Raw genomic sequence first — 22,371 nt, forward strand, 5'->3', positions numbered from 1 at the left:
CTGGCAAGTAATTTTCTGCAGAAAATAAATCCAATCCAGCAAGTGATTTGTAGCCCTCCCCTACACTTCCCCAGACCCCCAACCCACGGTGGCTCAAGCTATAAAAGCGAGCCCTTGGAATACTTCTGTATCAATAACCAAACCAAGCTGTTGAAATTCTGAGTTGTTTGTTATTTTATATTCTGCTTGCTTTTTGTGCACAATTCAGATAATTTCTATTTTCTAATACACCAATAACCAAAGGCGAGCACCTGAGTCTAACAGCGTTTAGCATCTGATCTTCTCAGGAGACACTGAGGATATAAATTCATGTAGCAGAGTCACCTCGGTGTTTTCATTTCTGCCTAAACACTGAAACTCCATATACAGTCAGAGTTTGGTGCATATTGTTGGGGAAGAAGAAATTTCTCCTCTTCCTTTCTAAGTTCTTCTAGCTGGTCTAAGATTTAACTAACATGAGACAGTTTAATAACATGTATACCTTCTGTATACATGGGAGAGACCTAGGAAAACTGAGTGACTCACCAAAATGGCCAAAGCCACCACCTTAAATGCCATCTTCAGCTAAAGACAAAAGAAGATGTTGGGGTTGGAGGGAGTCAGTTATGAGAGGTTACCAAGAAAAGCACAGTAAACCAGGGTAAGGTTGTTATGCAGATTTAAGTTTTTGCCTTCTGCATTGATAAGAGTTTCTAGAGATAAGGCCATCCCCCTCTTCCTGGTACAGTGAGGGACACATCCTCACAAATGGAGAATTCCCTAACAAATGTAAGTATCTTTTATAAAGGGTTACTTCTACAGTCATGTGCCACATAAGACATTTAGGTCAATGATGGACCATATATACAATGGTGGTCCCATAAGATTAGTTCCATGTAGCCCAAGTGTGTAGCAGGCTATATCATCTAGGTTTATGTAAGTATACTATATGCTGTTTGCACAAGGACGAAATTGCCCAACAAAGCATTCTCAGAATGTATCCCCATTGTTAAGTGATGCTTGACTGTACTTAGTTTTCAGAGCTCCTCCCAAATATGTTTCTTAAAAATAACCAGTCTAAAATAGGCCTTATGCCAAAGAGACATACTTTGGGCTGACAAATTCTGCCCCCCTACAGTCCTGCCTTTGTCACTTCAAACAAGAAGTTTCACAGTCCAGAAGCTAAGTTGATAGATTGCTTCATCTCATTGAACCAGTCACTCAGCCCTGAGAATAGGTCAGTTCAGTTAAACAGGTATGTCTCATTTTAGGAGGTGGTGTCATGCTGGGTTCCCAAAATTAGGCCTATATTGTGTGAGAAATCAGGTATTTAATAAGAGGCATTTCTATGGAAACAAAAGAAAAACAAAGGTTAATGATTGGTGTAGACTATAAACCAGTTTTCGAGTCCAGGGGCAGCCAGTCAAGGTTTCTAGGGTCAAAGTATCTTTTGCAGTTTGAACTGTCTCTGATGACATCAGGTCAACTTTCTGAGTGGCTTACACAGCAACAGGCACGAAGATTGTCTAAAGCATAGGCTATTGTGGTGATCACTCTTAAGTTTATATCTAGTTGTTCAGTTTCAGTTTTTACAGCTTCAGGAAAAGGGCAGCTTTAGTTCTCAATGATTCCAAGTCAAAAGTGGGAGAAAAATTGGAGGCATTAGTTTAGAGAGCTGCAGCCAAATATTTGAGGAAACTAGAACAACTCAGGACTCAGTTCAGTTTACAGGTTGAAAACAAAATCTCAAAGACAATTAACAGAACTAGAATCTAATATCCATAAGTGCCTGTTATAGTTTCTATTGAAACATAATTTTTTTCTCTATAATCACCCTCATTTTTATCAAAAATAGACAAAATAAGACAAATTTATTTGCAAAATAAGCCTAGTTTCAATAAATTTGGCCTCATTATTTACATAAATGCTGCAAGAATAGCAATTGATCATATGGGCTTTCTAAAATCTTCTTTGCTGAAACTTTTCATAAGTACTCTCCAGATTGAACTTTAACAGCCTCTTGAGGGTAAGAAGCCAGGCCAAATATGCACCATCATACTTTGCCTGTAATACGTTTAGATTTGGGTTAGTTCCTCTCTTCTTGAGGTCCCCCAAATATCCTGAGGTTCTTTTGCCTGCCAGGAAGTGACCTTCCTTATTCACCTGGTAAGGCTGTTAGGAACCATATAAGGAAGGTACAAGGCCAATTTTTCTAAGGGGGCTTTATTGGCTTCCGTAAAGTCAATCTTAGTTCCTTATGCTGTCTGGTCACATCTGAGTCTGTGCATGTCTTTCTCAAACATGACATTCCAGTCAAAGCCATGGTAATATAACCAATGTTTTCCGATTGTGCCCTCTTACAAGGAGAACAGATTCCTAGTGAACTTATGTAAATAACTATATTGCCAAGACAATATAAGAATACTCACTGAGAGTTTCTGAATTCTAGAGGGATCAGGTAGGGAAAAAAAAGATAAATGTTTTTTGCTCTAAGTCATAGGTAGCTTAAGAGAAAAATACTTTCTTTAAATTTGGACAAACAAAACATTGAAAAAATCAGCAATATTTCAAACAAAAAGTTATAAAAATTATAATCATTTTCAAAAGCTCATTTAGTCCTAAGACATTAATTCTTGATTTTTATCTTTAGCAGTTTTATAAAGCCATCTGTTTCTTCATTAGAGTTCCATAAATTCTTAACCAGGTCAGTGGTATGATCTGAAAGTTTCTCAGAAAGCTGCACTCTAGAGTGAGCGTCAGAGTCCTTTCCATGAATTTCTCTAAAGGTGAAACATATTTGCAAAAGCATTAGAGTAAAATAATAACTGTCTGTAAATAACAAAATATTTAAAATGGCATGGTTAAGGATCTGATTACAATGCAATTGCAAGGAAATTTGGTTATTTCTATAACACACATTTTATGATGGTAACTAGAATTATGACTGATAACATTATACCAGGACATAACAGATTTTTAGGAATTTCATATAATTTTTAGAACAGTTATATTAATAACATTCATCCATGCAATATAACTTAAGGTTTATCATCACTTCCTATGCTTCCTATGCTTATCAATGCTTCCTATGCAATTTAACATACCAAATAAGCTAATTAGTTTAATATCTCTCTTTGAGATTTTTCAGGAGCCCTCTGAAAAATCCCAAAGTTAGCTAGAAGTCAAAAAGACTTGATTTAAAATTTTATTTTGGGAAGTTTGCCAAAATTTCAAAAGGTTTTAGAACATTTGGTCATATAGGATCCTAGGTTACTGTGAAACAATATTTAGTTATGCATTTAACCATGGTGAGAAAGACTTTGCAGGCAAATATAGAAAGTGAAAAAGTTGTAAGTAAAACTTAGCTCTTGTAATCAAAGACCTGATAAAACAACACAGGAAATTATTTGGATAAAACACAAATCCCTGCTTTTTAGGCAGACTAATCAAAGGTAAAGAAAATCTTTCATAATCTCTTTACCAAGAGCAGACCAAAGTTCAAAATAACTTTGTCCTTTTAACAGAGAAAAAACCAAATTCTAACTTTGTACCAGCTTACTTTTTATACTAAAACTCACTTACTTAAATTCATTCCAATCTTGGCTTGATTAAGCATAAAACTCTTTTCTCAAAGTTCCTTCTCCACAAACCTTCTATAACTTCCTTTTTTATATTCAGATTTTCTCCTATGCTTTCCTTTTCTCTCTTTTTCTTTAACCTCTTTTTAGGACAAAAGAACTTTTTGTGTTCTCTTAATAAATGCAATTCATTCCTTATACTTCTTTTTTTTTTTGTTTTACTGAAAACACATTTTATACTAAGATGTCCCCCTTATTATTTTAGTAGTTTCAATTATATATGTTAATCAGAATTTTTAATCATTAGAAACCTTAATTCCTAGTGAAAACTAAGAAGTAAGCAATTGTGAATTGTTTCTTATACCAGTATTTTTTTGACTGGCAAACTTATAAATACACTTCATAATTTCCACAGACATATGCTTCTCTATAGCACAATTTTCAATAAAGCATAAGACATGTTTACTACCAGACCTAAATTTATCTTTTAGTTTCTCTATAATAAGAAGCCAAAAGTAGATAATCCTATGTTTAGTAATTAATGTTCAGTATTTTATCTTATTTGGAAATGATCTAGATATTCAATAAATTTCCATCATTTAACTTAATTTAGCAAAACTCTAAGGTTTCAAGTTACCAAAAAGATTTTCATGCTACTTTCAAGTACATAAAACATAACACATAATTATTGTGAAAAAGTTCACCTAAAACCTTTTCTTATTTACATCTATTTAAATCATTTGTTCATATCAATTGTTTAGATTATCTACAATAACTTCATTAGACAAAGTCAGCTATAATTCTAAGCTAACATGTATATTTTATTATTTTAATATATATTTAATATACTTTGTATATTTATTATAAATATTATTGATATACAATACTTTAATATTATATATTATTTTATAAAATATACACATTTTCCTGACAAATTTTGTAACAGAGATAAATTTGACTAGTAAACCCAGGTAGAATATAAGTTGTTTATCTGTGTTATAGTCAATGTTACTAACTCTAAAGACATGTCTGCTTTAATTAACAACCAACTTAAACTAGCTTTAATACCTAATGTTTTCCCAGATCACATAAACTTGAAATTCATTTGGGTTCATTTCTAGTATGTTTCTGAGAATTTAGAAGACTCAATCCTTAATTACTGTGATTGTTTGTTTTAGATCCAATTGAATATCACTCATTACCAACTAATTTTGGCAATACTATCCAGAGGTAAAAAAAGAAAAAATCACATTCACAACATACATATATGAACACACATACAAACACATAGATGCAAACAGAGATCTTATAGCTTTCATTAAATTATGGTTATGAATCAGGAGCAACACAAGATTTACTAGTTTATAAAAGAACAGTTGGATCCAAATTTTGTTTTGGCAGTTGGAAAAAGTTAAGTTCACTTGCTAAAGCTTTTTACTAATATTTGTGGAGAGGACATTTGAAGTTTTTTCATTTGACCAATTTCCAAATATTTCCTTTTTTTCCTTCCTTCTGATGAGAAACTTCTCCCTAAGGTTTGAATATCAAAGAATGGATCTTAGTTCCCAGAGAAGATGGGGGTATAAAATTTACATTACAAAGGCACAGAGAAAAGTATTCCAGTTTTCTCTAAGATGGAGTTTTTGGGGCATTTTTGCCTATTATCAGAGGTCTCAGGCACTTTAAATTTTTAAGTGCAGGACAATTCTATTTCTAATATCCTAATATCTCCAAGCATTTTGAGAAGAATAGAGCAGGTTTGGGGGATGGTAAATGTACGTGAGCTTTTGAACTGTTTCTGGAGCCATTCCTGGTTTTGTAGATGTGCAAGACAAAGACAGTTGTTTTCAATTCCTAGCCTATCAAAGGACTGACCTGCCCATCCAACTAAACTTGTTTTTAAATGAGGGAGAGTTTCAACTAAGATGGAAATTGAAAGACTTCTATGTTCTAGAACTTCAGGACAATTATTTAGACTGAGAACTCTCTAAAAAAATTTTTCAAATTTAGAAGTTTTTCCAATCTACAGGGTCAATTGTCTGGTCATTGACAAGTAGGATCTTCTCAATAGTGACTCCAACCAATAAGCCTTTTTATGGCTTAATCATGGAGGTGGCCCAAAAGGAAAGGGCAAAGGATACAGCCCTCACAAGATCCAGAAAGTTCACTCTCAAAATAATCTGAGAAAGCAAAGGCTTTCATTGCACAGGCAGTAAGGATGGAGTAGTGAAAATGGTGTCTCCGATCTCCACAAAAATGTGAGATACTTCCAGTCAGAAAACTGCTAATTTGTGACCCTGGGAAGGTGGTACTGGAATGAGCTTTTCCAGCACTAACAAAGCAACGAAGGTTGAGATGACAAAGGCCCCTTATGGAAGAGGACCCCTTACGACAAATCCCTTGAGAATTGGCATGGCCAGAGAGAGTGCTGCTTCTGACCTCGTGTCTTGGAACCCTGGTCCATTCAACTGGCTACCAAGATGCACCCAAGTAAGTGCACCTTCTGGACGGTGGAGACCAGAGATGATATTCTCATTGGTCACAAAGTAAGCTCTTAAGACACAAAACAAGATAAACAAGACAACAGACAGAGACAAAGACAAACAATGATCATCTCCAGGAGGAAATGGGTCAGTAAAGCCAAGAGTACTCTACCAAATTTACCAGAGTTGCTAAGTCCAAGGAACCAGCTACACAAATATTTTCTCCTGCTAAACTAAATTTGGAAAGGAAAAATCTCTGCTTTCACTTCCTTCGGACCCTGCAAGCAGAGATCCAGAAGACTGACATGGTAAGAACTCTTACCTTCTGCCAGCTCCTGTCAGAGGTCCAGGATCTCTCAGCTGCAGTCCTCCCAGAGAGAGCAGCGTCCTACTAGTGAAGTCTGCTGGCTGGCTTACCAACTGTCGAGGAGAAAGCAATTTCTCCTCTACCCTTCTAAGATCTTCTGGCTGGTCTAAGAATTACATTGACATGAGACAGATTAACAGGAGAAAAACAAAAGTTTAATAACATGTATACCTCCTGTATACATGGGAGAGACCCAGGAAAACTGAATAACTTGCCAAAATGGCCAAACCACCATCACAAATACCATCTTCAGCTAACGACAAAAGATGTTGCGGTGGGGGGTGAGTTATGAGAGGTTATCGAGAAAGCACAGTAAACAAGGGTAAGGTTGGTATGCAGATTTCAGTCACAGCTTTCTGCATTGATAAGAGTTTCTAGAGATAAGCTCACCTCGCTTTTCCTGGTACAGAGAAGAAGACATCCTTACAAATGGAGATTTCCCTAAGGAATGTAAATGTCTTTACAAAGGGTAACTTCTACTTGGTTTTCAGAGATTCTTCTATGTTCGCTGTTTCTTAAAAACAACCAGCCTAATATAATCCTTATGACAAAGAGACATATTTTGGGGTCCCAAGTTCTGTTTTCCTACAATATCAATTGGTATCACAGTCTATAGTGGAAAGAATTCTGGGATATATCATATTTCATCACTTTGAGTCTCAGTTTCTCCATCTATAAAATGAGGATTAAAATATATATTTTGCAGCGTTGTTAGCATTAATGACAATGTACACAAAGTATCTTGTTCATTGTTATTTGCAGGGTTATTACAGTGCTTCCAAGTACTTAATTTATGTCTCCTTGTGACTCTGACAATCCCTCTGGAGAAGAAATTACAGGTAACATTCTGGTTTTCAGTTTACTATCTAATGAATCACTAGGCATGGAGAAAGGAGAGCAGAGGTAAAGGGAAAAAACTTCCCTACTCCTCTGGGCCAGGCACTGTGCTAGGCATTTCATGTTTACCATTGTATGAGGGAGGAAGTCTCTCCCTCCTTCACCCCAAAATACAGCAGGTGGAGGGCGTGAGTCTCTGGGTAATAGACTCTGTGTGGGGACTCTGAGCTGCCCCGGGAACTGGTGCGAGGTCTGCCTCCAAAGCCTGCGCCTCTTCTTTTCTGAGATATTTCTCAAAGGAAGCTGGGCCGCTCCTGCTATTGCTGCACTTCAGTCACTCTCCTGTGGGCTTACGAGTGAGGACAAGGCTCTGCCCATCCAGATCTCACCAGGAAGACAAGAGGGAGAATTGTTATTGGTATTCCCACAGTTTTAGGTCAGTTGCATTACGGTTGATCAGGTTGAAATGAACAAACAGGGAAATGAAAACACTTCAGAGCTGAGTGCTATCCACATACAGTATATTTAAAAATGTTTTTATTGAATATTAAACAATTACAAGTACTGTAAGTTAGACATTTAGCCAAAGCACAATTACAGGTTAAATATAATCATAAAGATGTCTTAAATAGAAACCCACCATGTAGGCAGGTTAAGTTCCTTGATGCCCTCTTGTGGAAAGTAAAGGGTGAGGAGAAAAAAGGCTTCCATTCCAGTGAAAGACAGTGAAGACTAGAAGAATTCACATGCTGTAAGTGATTTTCCATGACCAAATTGAAAGGGTTGCCAGATTTAGTAAAACAAAATTAAAAAAAGCAAAAAACCAGGATGCTCAGTTAAATTTGAATTTCAGATAAATAACACAATTTTTTTACTGTAAATATATGCCAATTAATGCATGAAACGTACTTAAGCTAAAAAATTATTTGTTTATCTGAAATTCCAATTTAACTGGGTGTCTTGCATTTTTCCGGCAATCCTACAAACAGACGAATGCAAAAAAGCAAAGGAAGGGGACTGGAGCCCCCTGCCACTGGTAGGTCCCACAGAGACTAGAAATAAAAACACCACCAATAAGGAACCAAGCAGTCACCACATTGGTTACTTACACAGACCAACATCACAATGAGAAAATACAATTACTACTCTAAATGCTGTTGCCAGGCAACATTCTAGATTTCCTCAAAGCTGGTTTTGTAAATGTTTTTGAGAAACCTTGTTGATAAAAGTACCTTTTTAGTTTGTAGGGATCAAAGACAAATATGGCTACCACAAAGACAGGATGAGATTGAAACAATGGAAGCAGAAGCAGGTATTATACGCACATGAAGGGTTTAAATATTTTGTGTAATGAATACAATGGTTATATAGTCGAGGTCATCTTCTAGGTCTAGGCTATGAGCCTCCAAGATTTTGGTTCCTTTCTGATTTTTACTGTCTGTTTTCTAGCTTTTCATTCAGAGCCTTGGGAGGGGCATTGGAGTGCGTGAGGGACAACCCCACTACAAGAGTTTAACTGCACTTCTCTGCAAACACTCTGAGTCAACAAAGGGCTCTCAGGGCTGCCTGCAGAACAGGGGAGACACATAAAAAAGGAAATCTGAATTCTGAAGCACAAGAAATCTGTTTGAAAAGATGGGTGGTATGGTGAGAGTAGGGATGTGAAAGTGTAAATCAGAAAAGAAAATGTGAGAGAACGAAGAGTCAAAATGCAACCATCTCTACAGCGTGAATGTTATTTCAAAGGAGGCAGAACCCTCTGGTAGACGTATAAAACCAGTCACACCACGAGCAGATCTGGGCTGAGAGAGCTTATAAAATCTTTAGCTTCCTACTGCTTTTCACTTATCACCATGGTTTATATTTCAAAGTGATTAAAAAACAGCTTGTGCAATCCGCAAATTCTACACAGTATCGCTTCGCGAGTCGTTGCTGTAGCCCCACATACACAAAACATAATAAGTTCTGAGATCTTTCTAGCATTCCTCCAAACCAGTAGATCCGGCAGCTGAGGAGTTTCAGACATAGAGAAATTGGAGAGGATTGATTCCATCAGCTCCTTTCCACGTAAGGGAGTAAGACTTATGAAATACACCTCATCAAATAAGTGTAACAGGTGTGAGACACATGGAGACAGACCTGACTCACTGATACCTTTCAAACACTAAGAAATGGAATTACAATGTTTTATTTATTAGGATATAAAAGGTTAAAAAGTTTCTGCCATAGCTAAGGGTTTCTTACGAAGTATTTAATTGTTTATTAATTTCAGAATGCACAAGGTATCTGAAGAAGCCTCACTTTTTAGAGTGGTTTTTAAAAAGATGCATTTCCTTTTCAGATGCTAGATGTGTCCAACCAAAGCTCAAATATTATCTTCACAGTTACTTTCTTTTCATTTCTCTGACATCAAACAAGTTTTAGTCTTTCAATAAATTTCTGAACATGAAACCCTATCTTCATGTCAGTTTTGAGTGGCCTCTGAATCACTAAAATCTAGAGCTCCATGCAAGTTACTTACCCAACAGGAAACACAGTCAGAAGCCTGTTTATGACAGATTATCACACAAATGGGATCTGGACACACTAGCAGAAAAGGTGCTTAGAAATATACACCATTTCTGTTTGAAAGGCTGTTTACAGGACTCCAGAGAGTGCATATGTTTAAAAAGAGAGGGTGAGCAATGTCCAAAATAACCCTTTGTGCAACTGGGAGATGTACTGAAATAGAGAAAAACCTAGACAGCTTACTGCATTCTAACGCTGTTCTTCCAGTACATACCAAAATTTTATTTTTTGTATAAAGGCTATAATAATACAATATTAATCTATATTACTTTATTTGCCATTTTAAGGCATTTCTCTGTATATATCAATGCACTTTGCTATTTTGAGAGCAAAGGGGAATTAGTCTAGTCACTAACATCAAGCTTAAATGAGCATAAGGATGATACTTTATGAAAACATACTAATATAGTTTATTCTACTTATGTTACTGAAAAGCTGGAAATTCCAATTTCCAACAAGGAAAAGGTAAATAAGATTTCTCATTGTACGGCTATTATTTTGCATAGTATTAAAACTCTGGGTTCCATGCTGTCATTTGTTAACAAAGTGGCAGACCCTTCTGAGCAGAGTACATGAGCCTAACACCTGGTTCAGGTTCTGAGATGGAAAGAGAGGTACAGTCTCCTTTTGCAAGACTCAAGATGAAGAAAGGAGGAAAATGAGTTCGGTCAAAGGTAACTCTTGGAGCTAATTACAGTTCCTGACTAGCAATCTGGGGAAAAGGGAAGGAGGCCAAGTACAAGGAGCAAGTGTCCAGTCCAGAGCACTTAACTTATACCTGAGTCAAGTATCCAGCTGGCCAATACCCAATAAACTGGAACCATCAGGTCCAGAAGTCCTTTGATTCTAGAACTGCAGTAAAGCTGGTGGAGGTGTCCAGATTCTCTCTTCTACGTGGTTTGGGAAACAGAAGGGCCATTTCAGGGGAGGCCATATTGTAAGTTCTCAACTTGGTAGTGTTTCTATATAGAGCATATACAAGAAATTAAGTAGATTTCAGCCTAATTTAATGTCATACTTTTATAATCCAAAGGATTTTTCACACTGCTATAGATGGAAAATTCCAAATGTAATCAACTTTTGCTAACTTGAGTGCACTCATGATGACCTTTGGTTTTCAAGTTTCGAGAAATGTATTTGGCTCCTGTGAGATATTGATTAACCCATTCTCTTCAGTAGATGAATAATATATACACATTCTTTCGAGAACTACTATATACTTGATTCATTACAAGACACGAAGCACTGCAAATGTCTTCCTTACACAGTACCTTTACTCGGCACACAGAACATAACAGATTAGATACATAACATTGGCAGTTTAAATATTGAACCACAGTTTAACTTCTCAAGTGTAAGGCTGAAGTTTAAAACTGGCATGTCCATTAATCTAGTCAGGATGATGGAAACAACATATAACCACAGTCGGGGAGTGGCTTATCTTTTTAATGAAGCTTTAAAGCTTTCCATATCTATACCGTATTAACCTTTTACATAAGTAAAAATCACAGCTGTGTTTACCATTTTAAACTATATCTAAGTGGGGAGGCAAGTAACATACACTTTCACAGCTACTGGTAACTACAGAGATGCCAAATCCTTCAACCCATTGTTACACACAGCAAAAAAGAAGGAAAGGAGGAAAAAAGCCCTCTTAATGAACATCACACTTCGCAGCTTCGCATGGAATTCTAGTGCTATTAAACAAGTAGCCAAGACACAAACACCCAGCTTGGGTCACTAAAACTTCAATAGAAGCAAAAACTGAGGCTAATTCTTGATTTAATTTTGAGGACCCATGCAAGATTCAGCTATAAAACTCAAACCAGCTCCCGATGCCTAGGTCTAGCATTGACTGAAGCCCCAAAGAAAGCAAACTGAATATGTTAAGAGCCTAGTCTAGAATTTTTGCATGTAACCATTTTATTTTTCTTTAGGAGATTAAATGAGGTCACAGCTTAATCAACCTGCATTAAAAAACGGAACAAATTAGTTTTCAGGACTTTAAGTTGAAATGGCAAGTTTGTGTCACACTGTTTTTTCTTTTTTTCACCACATTTATATTACTTTTGCTTCAAAGCTGAGTAGATGCACAGCATGTGGAAGTAAACAAATTAATGCACTCAATTCAACATCAGTTAAGGTGAAAAGGGCAAGTGTAAGGACTGCAAGGGATACTTCTTTACAGGGTCAATGTGCACTTGGCAAATGGTGATCAAAACAAACAAAAGAAAAAACACTGTTTCACGAAGAAACAGCATGGTACTTCACCTTCATTTAAAAAATAACTGAAGGAGCTTTGGTTTCACTTTTTGTTCTCCTTGTCTCTTAAGCAGTTTGAAGAAATGGTTCACAAGTTTAGTGCAGGGGCCTACATAAACTATTTGAAGCACCTCGCTCAAAATAAACCCCAACTGAATAAACAAAAAAGTTCCTGCCTTTGTGTATACCTATCTCCTAAATAGGACTTGAATCCTAGCTTTCCAAACTAGAGAAACAATAAAGCAATATTTTTGTAACTTTAATGAAGTACAATGATTCCACTGAACTTGGAAATAAGGCAAATTTTGGGGGCGACAATTCTGGTGGTACGGATTAAGTGAAGAGAAGCGTTTTTCTCTGAGGAGCTCCCGCAATCCTTCCCTGCTGCGGTTTTATAGAACCACACGCTCCTCACGTCCTCTCGAGGCTCCTCCGCAGCCCCCCGGGTGTTTCACCTCCAAACGTCACCGGCATCCCTCACACCTTTCCTGCTGTGCTCTTCCTGGGCCTCCAGCACTGACCTGACGCCTCTGAAGCGGGCTTGTATGGGAAAGAGCAAGTGGCCCCCGTCGGCTTTGACTTTTCTGAACTTGGGAGCTCCTAAGTCAGGTTCACGTTTCTGCCTTTCCCTTGTAAGACTGGCCAATTCACAAAAAGAAACCAAAAGTTGATGTTTTTCCTTTCCATCTCACTTTACGTTGATAAGTGCGGCTACAAAATGAAGTGAAAAAAAAGCGGAAACTAAGTCTTGCTCAGCCAGAAGCTTGGGTTGCATTGCTAATGATTTTAGTCAGTGTGACTTTGTGCAAAATGTCCTCAAGAAGGCTCTGGCTCATTTTCAAAGTAAGCCAAAAAAAGGGAAAAAAAGCCAATGATGCATGTTTAGACAAAACTAAAAACGAGCCTGTAGTATGTGTATATTTGTTCTATACAAGCGCCATATATAACAAAGCAAATGTAGTGTGTGAATTGTGAACATCTGGGAAAGCACTGGTTATGTCTTCTTTTTTTCCATTTCCAAGTCTAGATCAAAGCAATCTTGTTTCAGAAATGGATAACTGCAATGAAAATGAGCCTGAGATATGTTCAAAGGCCGCCCCTGTAAACATTTCCTCAAAGGGAACAGTAGCAGTTGAGTATGTATCAGTTACTCATACTATTTTCATCACTATAGCAATGCTTTATAAAAGACAAACAGCTTATTTCTAGGCTGTCAGGGATTTCGAGAATATTGATTTTGTTGGAAACAATCCACTGTAATCCAGTCCCAGCTTCTAATCCGACCTGGCCTTCACCAGTGGGCATTCACTAGGTCTTCTGCTCTGCGGCTGTTGCGGTCTGGGAAGGAGCTTCCGGCTTCATGATCTGGTATGTGATGAGATACTCTGGGTATGCCTGGAGAGGACAGGAGGAAAACGCATCACCCTTTGGGCAGGGACAATATTAAAGCTTACTTAATGGGGAAGCCTCAGAGGCTCTTGATCCTAACCAATATTCTACAAACACCCAAGAGCCCGTGCAGGCCAGCCAATTACTGAGCGCTTGAACAACTAGGAGGTCCATCTACATATCTGTATATAAACATGTATAAATCCTTTAATCTAGAGAACTGTATTACTTCTACTTCGAATACTGTAAATTAGTTACACTGTACTCATCCCTCATTAGAGAGCCACATACCATAAACAGGAAAACTAAGGCAAGAGAAAATCTATCTCTTTCACCTCACCTAGCAGAGGGCCGGCACACGGCATGTATTCAATAAGAGTTAGCTACATCAAAGAATATTTCTGCTGAACTGATTTCAAATTAATCAAAGATGATCATGTGACTGAGCTAGAAGGAGGAAGGGTGAGGTGTGTTGAGTCACCAATAACTTAGAGGCAGCAGTTGAGAGATAATTTTTAAGTTGACTAATTAAAGGCAACTTTTACAGGACAGATAATGGCTCAGCTTTAGACCTTCCACCCCCTCTCTTCTCTCTTTCGCCTCTTCTTTCCTGTAGTGTGTAAAAGCAAAGGCTCAGCGTCTGGACTGGGAAGAGCACTTGCTGATTGTGGTAGGAAGGGAAGCCTGCCCAGAGGAACTTGTTCTAAACCTTAACCAGAAATCACTGTGAAGACAACCCAAGGCAGGTCGGGGGGTGGCAAACCCCCTTGAAACCATGCATACTACACAGGAATTCTGCAACCCTAAATATAACGTAATGGTAAGACTACACTCAGTATTTCAGAGTGGTGTGTGGCTGAAAAATAGATTCTTTGGTGAGCTAAGTGTTTTGGACCCCAAAATAACGTGTTGAATGCAGACCTACAAATTACTTGCATATAGATATGGAGTAAGATAATAAAAAGAATTAAGGATAAAAAAACTGGACTGTTCAATATGTAAAATGCATAAATAAACATGTAATAGATGTCCTAAATTATTTCTGTATAATTTTACACCTCTGATCTTAGGAGGCAGAAACTGTTACATGTCTGTACCTCCACTTTTCTCATCTGTAAACGGGCACAGTAATAATACTAAGACTTTTGTGAGGATTAAATACAAAGATTTTAGGACAGGTCAGGCAGAGTAAGAATCTAGTATGTTAGTTATTACTAATAATACGTTACTGTCATTACTATTCTCATTTGTCAGAGACTAGTCCCTCCTGAAGAAGGTCTCAGCAAGGACAAAAAGAACAAAAGTTTAAATGTGGTTTCAAAAGTTACAGTTCCTTACATGGATAACTGTCTCTACACACATAAGGAACCATTATCACTCATAATATTCTTTTCCAAAATTCCAGTCTGCTATGGTTTGGCTTAGAAACAGCAATGGTTCCATCTTTAGTACATTTAGTTGGAATAAGCAAGATTAACAATCCTCACCTCTCCTGACTTTCCAATCTGAAATTTCAATAACTGAATAGTTTGTGGTTTTATTTTATTATAATTTAAACACTACTTAATTCTTGAAATGGTTTTAAATGGCATTTTAGCTTTTGGTTACTGAAACAAACTAGGGCAGCTATCTACTGCGAATTCTAGAGCTGGGCATAAAGAATCTAGAGAAGCTCAAACACTGGTGGAAAAATGGAAAAACTGATTAGTCAACCAGACGGTTTGATGGTCAAGCAAATTATTTACTCAACACCAATATACACATATTGAGCATCTACTGTGTACAAAGCACTCTGATGTGAGATATGGACCCTGCTGTTTGAGAGGATAAGCCAGACACAGAAAAAAAGGAATTCAAAAATAACCCAAGCTGGCAGATGCTAAGTGTCAAAATGAGGGTGAGGCATATTCCTACTTCCTTTTGTCCCAGTGAAATTTAATATCTATGATACTGTGTACGGCACATTCTTTTTCTTTGCAGAAAAATTGCTTAAGGAGAAGGGTCAGTAACAGCAGTATTTGCATTTTGGTAGCACACTACTGAAGGAGATCCTGACACGTAAATTTCAGTCAGGCAGAGTCTAAGATGCTCACGGTGTGCATTATGGAAAGGTCCTTATTGGAGTGCTTCTGGTGCCTACTGGTTAGCTACTGCATTGTTGCTGTGTACAGTTTGACGCACTGACTAATCACCTCAAAGTCCAGAGGGATTTAAGGTGAGGGAATTATTAAACTGCAGGACCAGAACAAACAATTATTTCCTGTCAAGTCACTTTAAATCCATACTAGCTATAAAAGCACAGACCATATTTTTTTTTAAAGTTCCTATAGGGGCTGGCCCCGTGGCCTAGTGGTTAAGTTCGCACATTGCTTTGGTGGCCTAGGGTTTCACCAGTTCGAATCCTGGGCGCTGACATGGCACCGCTCAACAAGCCATGCTGAGGCAGCGTCCCACATGACACAATAGAAGGATCGACAACTAAAATACACAACCACGTACTAGGGGGATTTGGGAGAAAAAGGAAAAAATAAAATCTTTTAAAAAGAAAGTTCCTATAAGAAAAGATTCAACAACCATTTTTGGTAACTGACTTTCAGGAGACTCTTTTTAACCCAAATGACTAATGCTAAAATTTAAACTCAAAAGCTTTCAGTTTATTCTTCACAGAGAGGAAGAAGGGATAGCATGCTCTCTTGAATAACTTGGTATACTGGAAAATCATTCTATAAATCATTCTATAGTCTTCCATTCTCTACGTTAAATAATTCTGCATTGTTCATATCATTTCAGTAAAATAGGCTAAACATCTATAGCGACCAGTGACCAGAGAACACCTCTTCTTTAAGCCGAATTTAATGTGAAGCTTAAAATACAACACACACAAAGATTCCTGATATTTTAAGTCCAGTCATATATTCAAATCAGAGGCATTTTCCTTTGCAAGCAAAGTTCAGTTAATTTTCAACATATCTTTTTAATTCTAAAGAAAGAAACAATCCCATCAATAATGAATAATACCCCTCAAATCAACCCTCTGAATAAGACATTTGTCTGTTCTTGAAAGTTTGAAATACTAAGGGTGAAGGATGATTTAAGGTACAACTAAGGGGAATGAAATAAAAGTCAGTAAAGGAAAACTTCACCATAACTGGGAAAACTGACCACAGGAAATGACTCAATTAGTAGACATTACAGTTAACACTATCCATGTGGACAAGAACACTGAGATATGGAAGAACAAGTGTGCTCCCTTGATATAAAACAAATACTACACGTATTTCATTTTTCAAGGTAATTTTTTCTTTCAAATAAGGTTTGGACCATGTCATTCTCTTAATTCTTTTAGAAAGAGACTTCATACAAGTTATCAAGCCAAAGTGCTTGGGAAATTGTTGAATGATCAGTAAATTTTAGAAATGTAAACCTATTACTATTTTTGAAATATCCTTTATTATTTTTCCACCCAAATATGAAAGAAATTATATTACCATAGGTAACTTACAAAATCTTGAAAAGTGTATGATAAAGAAAACTGAAATCATCTATAATCTCAATATCCAGAGATAATTGCTCTCATGTTTAGTTTAACATATGTCATGTTAAATTTAATCACAGGCATACAAATATACTAATATTTATTTAAACATTCCCTTTTTGTTGAATATTTAGGTTGTTTAAATTTCTCATCATAATAATCAAGACAGTGATGAACATACTTATAGTTTTGTGTGTTTGTATGTGATCTGACCATCACTAAGCTGCAAAAATTAAAACGGTACCCAAACACCTGTACACCCTTTACTCACCTATACCCTGTACATCCACCTACTGTTAAGGTTTTATTTACTCCATTTGCTTTATCATGTGCACTTCTCCCCTACCTCTACATACACTAGGCAGACAGAAAGAAACACAGCCACATTTTTTCTCTGAACAATTTGAGAGTAAGCTGTAGACATCATTATGCTTCTTTATCCCTAAATATGCCAGTATTTATTTCCTAAGAATAGGGATATTCTTACCTAAGAACAGACTCAGCTTTATAATTTTATATTGATATTATACTTTTATCTACCTACCCTTCATATTCCAATTTTGTCAGCTGATCTAATAATGTCCTTTCTCTTCCAGTATCAGATCCAATTTGGGGGCAGAACCTTAAGTTAGTTGTTTTGTCTCTTGGGTTTCGTTTAATCTGGAAAGTTTTCAAAGTCTTTCTCTGTCTTTTATAACATTGCCAGTTTTGAAGAATCGAATCTTCCCACATTTTTTATTAACAGCACATTTCTCATTTTGATTAGACTGAGGTTAAACATTCCTGGCTGCAATACTGCATAGATGACGTTACACACTTCTCAGAATATCACATCTGGAGGCACGCTCTATGTCTATTTGCCCCTCATTGATAATGTCAATTTTGATCATCTGGTCAAGGTATGTCCCCTTTCTCCAATGTATAATTACTGTGACTTTTTTTCTTCTTTGTAACTAATAAGGCTACCATGCAAATATCCTTTTCCTTTTCAAAATCATCCCCTAAATTTAGCATCCATTCCTGATTCTTGCCTAACCTAATCTTTACCACAGTGGTTGCAAGATGATGATTTTCCAAATCCAGTACTCCCTCTGCATCTACCCATCCGATCCTCGCTTTCTACAGTAAGTAAAAGCTTTCTTTCCCCCTTCATTTATTTATTTATCTCTTGTCAGTATAGAATCACGAATTTCTAGTTTTTCCAATAGTTTAATATTTATTACTGTGCTTATTTTGGTGTGGACTTTGTTCCAGATTTGGCCAGTGGGCTACCCTTCAAGCTAGCTCTGTGTCCTTGTGACATGCCCCCATCATTTTTTTTGAGCACTTCATTACTTTCTGATACAAGATATTCCAGGCTTATCTTGCTCCTAATCTGCTCCAGCTGTGGAATTAACTGTTTCCTCAAAGAGCCCAGGATTGTTACAGTGGAGAATGGTATTAGAGGCCAAAATCTGGGTTCTAGGTATACTCATTGCTACTGGGGTTTCTTTACTTCCAGCAGACAGTGCTAAAAAATATATGCACATAATCACTCATATACATACATAAGTTTACATACACTCTTACACATATACTTATGCTTACATATATTTACATGTGTACACACACACACACACATATATATGTTAGAAACCCTGAGTTCACATCAATACTTCCAATTTCAGTCCATCCCTACAGAGTCATTCCTACCTTCTCCCATTCCATATTTGTATGTCCCTTCTTCCACAGTGAGAGCCACAGCTACCCAAATCAACATGTCAACACATTGACTCATTTCCTCCACCTTATAACACACCTAACAGAGTGTCACTGCTTTGTCCACACCACCACAATCAGCACATCTACTATGTGGAGTGTAGGATTTGTCTGCAATTCTTCCCCCAAACCCACGCCCGACCCGATCCAAGACTGATGGCATATGATGAAATGTTGTTTCCATAGTTTACTTGTATTTAGTTAATTTCTTCTTTCTCCTTTTCTTCTCTTCTCCATCAGGATAGTTAAGTATCCATTTGAAATTCAATTAAGTTCAAATTGATTTTTGTTTTTAGACAAATCAGTATGCATTTAGCATTACTGTAAGAGTTAAGGACTGGGTTGAAAATGATAGAAAGCTTTCCTGCTTGCTGACAATTTCATTTTGGAGCCTCAAGCAGTTGGCAGAATTTAATGTGCTGTAGCTTTATGACTCAGAAATCTTTCATTCTCTGTAAAGTACCATGTTCAGAAGTATAGAGACTCAACTCATGTGACCAAGCCTGTGGCAACTATATCCACGAAGAAGACCCACTAAATGGCAGCTGCTCTTAGCTCTCCATTGCCATCTTGGGGTAAGAAGGATACAAAGCTTTAATTCAGAACAGACTGAGATCTCATGCCTTTACTTCCCAGCAGCCCTCCTGATTACACTGTGTTACTTGGCTAACAGGTGACTAATGGGTTTTGTATGCAAAGTTGATGTCAAAGAATTTTGATATCTTCATTTTGACCTGAAGCAACTAATGCTATATGGTAGATATTTCATTAAATGATTTTCTTTAACTTTTGCGTGGTCTCCATATTCTGTACTGACATGTTTAGTAACTTTCTTATGCTTATTTAATGAGTAAGATACCTGTTCTCCTCTGTAGATGACATACTCAGCATATGCCAGCCCATTCACACTTGGTCTCCCGATAACTGAGTGATGTCCTGGAGGGGCATGAGCCATTTTCATGGTGCTGAATTGTAGAAAGGATTTTCCAAGGGTCACTCTACAGAAAAGCATTTGTCTGAAGAAAAAAGGAAAGCAATACTTTGACAGAAGCTTTAAATCTTAGAATGATATAACCATTAGGTTTATTGATTTTTTAAAAAATTTTAACACAAAGCAAGCTAATTTAAATGTCACTTTCAAATTTATGAGTAGGAATGGAATGGGATTTGATATATTGATTTACCATAAACAGTTAGGCTCAATAGTTACACAAAGTAGTTTTGGTGTGGTTTAGGAATCAGTCACAGAAAACACCTAGCAAGGTTTGACTAGTGGAAAGAAAGAAATACCAGCGGAAACTGAGTTCTTGTATGGATGGATAGGAGGAAAGTGAAGAAAATTAAGCAGACGGCAGCAGCATCTGAAATTAAGATTGGGTTTACTCATTATGGAGAAGTAAAAACTAGGATGAGATAAATAACAGTAAAATTAGGTCATACACAAAAATACTTATCTTAAATGTATGGCTGGAAATCATACTATCTGGTTGAAATATGAATTGGGGCAGACGTTAAATATTCTAGAGGAGAAGAAAGGTTGATTGGGAAGAAAGCGTGTTAATAAATTAGAGGCTGGCAAACTATGGCCCAGGGGCCAAATCTACTCTGCGATCTGTTTTCGTAAATAAAACTTTATTGGAACAGAGCCACACATTGATTTACATACTGGCCGTGGCTGCTTTTGCACTGTAACAGCAGAGCTGAGTCATTGTAACAGCAATCATGGGGCCTGCGAAGCCCTAAACATTTATTATGTGGCCCTTTAAAGAAAAAGTTTGCCAACCCCTTAACATAAACAATAAACATTTTAACTAATCAGTAAGATTGGTCATACTGTTAAATGTAAATAGTTTGTTTTCAGTAATGGAGTATGATCTTTGCATTGTGACTAATCAGAGACACTACTTTGAGTCAATTAAAAATGGTGCCATACCCAGTATAACTGGGTACTGCCCGAGCTGGCTTTTTTAGTGTGATGCTATTGATGACCCTCTGGGATGCTAGCTTGGTGTCAACTGTATTCTCTTGTAGGTCCCAGAGACAAGGGTTTCGATCTACATTAGACAGAGGCTCTTTGAACTCCATCCTCACATTGTGGCAACACTATGGTATCAATGCACTCTGCCCACTCAACCAGCTGGGCCCACTGCCATGGCTACTCCCAGTCCACATGTCACACAAAGCTTGACCTGACAGGCCTTTCTTCCTGCCTTCTGCTTCCTGCCCCAGGGATTCCCTATTGCTGCAGAGGCAGAAGATGCAGAACCTGCCAGGCTGGCCCATGAGGCTGCAGGCTGCTAATGGGCAGGTGGAGAGTACCAACTCATGCCTGCTCACTGGCTCACCTTGTGCACTGTGGTGCATTCTGCAATGCAGCAGCCCAAAAGGCAGGGTACCAATGCCCTGTGGGGCAACTGCTGACCAGCAGATAATTCAGCTCTCTTCTCCCATGATGTACTGTTCTGAGATATAGCAGTTCATGCAGCCTCTCTGAAGATGTCTCATGGACTGAGCAAGCAACTGAACCTGTTATGAAACTGGCCAGCTCACAGGCACCTCACTGCCTTTGCTCAGCCTCCTTCTCCACCTTACTTCTTTTTGCGCCCTCGTTCCTGTTTCTCTGGGATTGCACTTGCCAAGAAAGTGCTAGTACATAGGCTTTTGCTTCAAGTTCCATTTTCTAGGAAATCCTGGCTAAGACACACCTGTGTGTCTAACTTTAATGAGTGACTGTTATCCTCATCTAGGTTCACTTTTATTGCTTATTTAGGTTCATTTTGTCTCCAGAGGAGTTAGGTTTGAAGCAACAAAGAGAAACTTTTGCATGTTACATGTTCTTGGTAATTTTTATGTGTTACTAGCCACAGCAGCCATAAGGGAAAGAAATTTTCTTCTGGACATACGGCATTCATCTTAGAAACACTGACTGCTCTAATATTTTTCATAATGTAACTAAGAGAGATAAGTTTTAAGGTCAACAACTATAATGAATTTCAAGGTTATATGGGTCTTTTTGAGGTTTTAACTGAATTACAAGATGTCATTAACTTGACTTTGCAAAAATAATGCATCTCGCTAATTTAAAGAGAAATGTAATAAACTGCAATCTTTGTAAAGTACAACTCTTTTTATTTTTTCTATTGGGCAGGGAAGGGAACATGGAAGGGAATTTTTTTCACTGACTTCAGAGAGAGTATACTATTATTCTTTCCAGTTTCTGAGTTTTAAAATCCTATTTAAAAAGCTAATATTCACTTGTTTACTACTAACTCCAAAGTTAATATTTTGAAGTTGAACTTTTCAAAGCTAATTATATACCCTGACTTAAAACATCACTAACAACATCAGAAACACATTGAAGATTCTACTTGTTTATAGAAGTTGTGTGTTTTAGGTCAAAAGTGACTAGAGCTAGAAGTTCTTTGTTCTACAGAAATAATTCTCAATCTTTTCTTGTTCTGATTCTGAAGCAAGGAAAGTGAAGCCCAGGGAGAAAGCCAAGATGGAGGGAATTTCATTGTAACCTAGGACTAGTTGACATATGTCAGGTTTTTACAACCACTGGTATCAGCTCTGCTGTCACTGCTCCTATTAGGGCAGAGGCTGATAAGCTAT

General features: G+C 37.3%; 1 protein-coding gene across 3 annotated transcripts in view; it reads right to left on the reverse strand.

Annotated features, from left to right (window-relative positions):
- Positions 1 to 11,064: 11,064 nt before the first annotated feature.
- Positions 11,065 to 22,371, reverse strand: part of TNKS (tankyrase) — a 199,136-nt gene continuing 187,829 nt past the window's right edge. The window contains exons 26-27 of one of the 3 annotated variants that reach the window (XM_046648390.1): positions 19,616 to 19,772; positions 11,065 to 13,469 (exon numbers count right to left, since the gene is read on the reverse strand). In XM_046648390.1, coding sequence (XP_046504346.1) covers positions 13,383 to 13,469; positions 19,616 to 19,772 — 244 coding nt within the window. In that variant the 3' untranslated portion in view covers positions 11,065 to 13,382. The other 2 variants (XR_006886615.1, XM_046648391.1) reach the window with 2 other exon arrangements.

The sequence above is a fragment of the Equus quagga genome, chromosome 22, assembly GCF_021613505.1.
Source record: "Equus quagga isolate Etosha38 chromosome 22, UCLA_HA_Equagga_1.0, whole genome shotgun sequence".
Classification (NCBI taxonomy): Eukaryota; Metazoa; Chordata; class Mammalia; order Perissodactyla; family Equidae; genus Equus; species Equus quagga.